The 1,237-nt window shown below is 48.1% G+C and overlaps 1 gene segment (V, D, J or C); it reads left to right on the top strand.

Moving 5' to 3' along the window:
* Positions 1 to 282: 282 nt before the first annotated feature.
* LOC103583018 lies at positions 283 to 1,233 on the top strand (the record flags this gene model as incomplete). The annotated part of the segment is given in 2 exon segments: positions 283 to 337; positions 987 to 1,233. Coding segments are annotated over 2 exon segments (302 nt in total), but the record flags the coding sequence as incomplete, so codon positions are not given.
* Between the last annotated feature and the right edge of the window lie 4 nt (positions 1,234 to 1,237).

Raw genomic sequence — 1,237 nt, 5'->3', positions numbered from 1 at the left:
CAGGTCCATTTCAAGCTCAAAAACATCTTTTGTAATAAAAGAACCCCCAAAGAGAGAAATACCATCTCTGCCAGCAAATCTGTGCTGTGCAGGTCTGACCTGAGACACTTGGGGACACTGCTCCTGTGCTGAGTGACTGAGTTGAGGCAGCCCTGCATCTGTGCCCATCCCCGCCCCAGCTCCTGTGATTTACATGTTCACAGGGCACAGCCCACAGACCTGAAGACTTATCCATAGGCTGGTCACACACTGTGCAGAAGTCAGTTCCAGTCAGGACACAACATGGACATGAAAGCCACCACTCAGCTCCTGGGGCTCCTGCTGCTCTGTTTCCCAGGTAAGGAGGGAGAACACTAGGAATTTACTCCACCAGTGTGGTCAGTACTGCCTAGNCAATTTGAGAATAAGTTGAAGAACTGAGAGAGCCTCACACACTAAGACTTTACAATGTATTTTTTGAGAAAAAAACAAAAAAATCTACATAAACTCCAAAACAGTATAAAATGCTTTATTCCATCAAGTTGTCAGGTCCATTTCAAGCTCAAAAACATCTTTTGTAATAAAAGAACCCCCAAAGAGAGAAATACCATCTCTGCCAGCAAATCTGTGCTGTGCAGGTCTGACCTGAGACACTTGGGGACACTGCTCCTGTGCTGAGTTACTGAGATGAGGCAGCCCTGCATCTGTGCCCATCCCCGCCCCAGCTCCTGTGATTTGCATGTTCCCAGGGCACAGCCCACAGACCTGAAGACTTATCCATAGGCTGGTTACACACTGTGCAGAAGTCAGTTCCAGTCAGGACACAACATGGACATGAAAGCCACCACTTAGCTCCTGGGGCTCCTTCTGGTCTGGCTCCCAGGTAAGGAGGGAGAACACTAGGAATTTACTCCACCAGTGTGGTCAGTACTGCCTAGTTCTTCACAGAAGTCCTATTGTAACATGAGTAATCATGTGGGTATTTGACTTTATATTTCCAATCTCAGGTGCCAGATGTGACATCCAGATGACACAGTCTCCAGAATCCCTGTCTGCATCTTTAGGAGACTCAGTCGCCATCACTTGCCAGGCCAGTCAGGATATTGGTAATGAATTAAGCTGGTATCAGCAGAAACCAGGGAAAGCTCCTAAGCTCCTGATCTATGATGCATCGAGTTTGCAAAGTGGGGTCTCCTCGAGGTTCAGTGGCAGTGGATCTGGGACAGACTACACTCTCACCATCAGCAGCCTGGAGCCT

Source organism: Galeopterus variegatus, unplaced genomic scaffold (assembly GCF_000696425.1).
Source record: "Galeopterus variegatus unplaced genomic scaffold, G_variegatus-3.0.2 Scaffold19060, whole genome shotgun sequence".
In the NCBI taxonomy this organism is placed as follows: Eukaryota; Metazoa; Chordata; class Mammalia; order Dermoptera; family Cynocephalidae; genus Galeopterus; species Galeopterus variegatus.
This window is presented reverse-complemented; position numbering and strand designations above follow the sequence as displayed.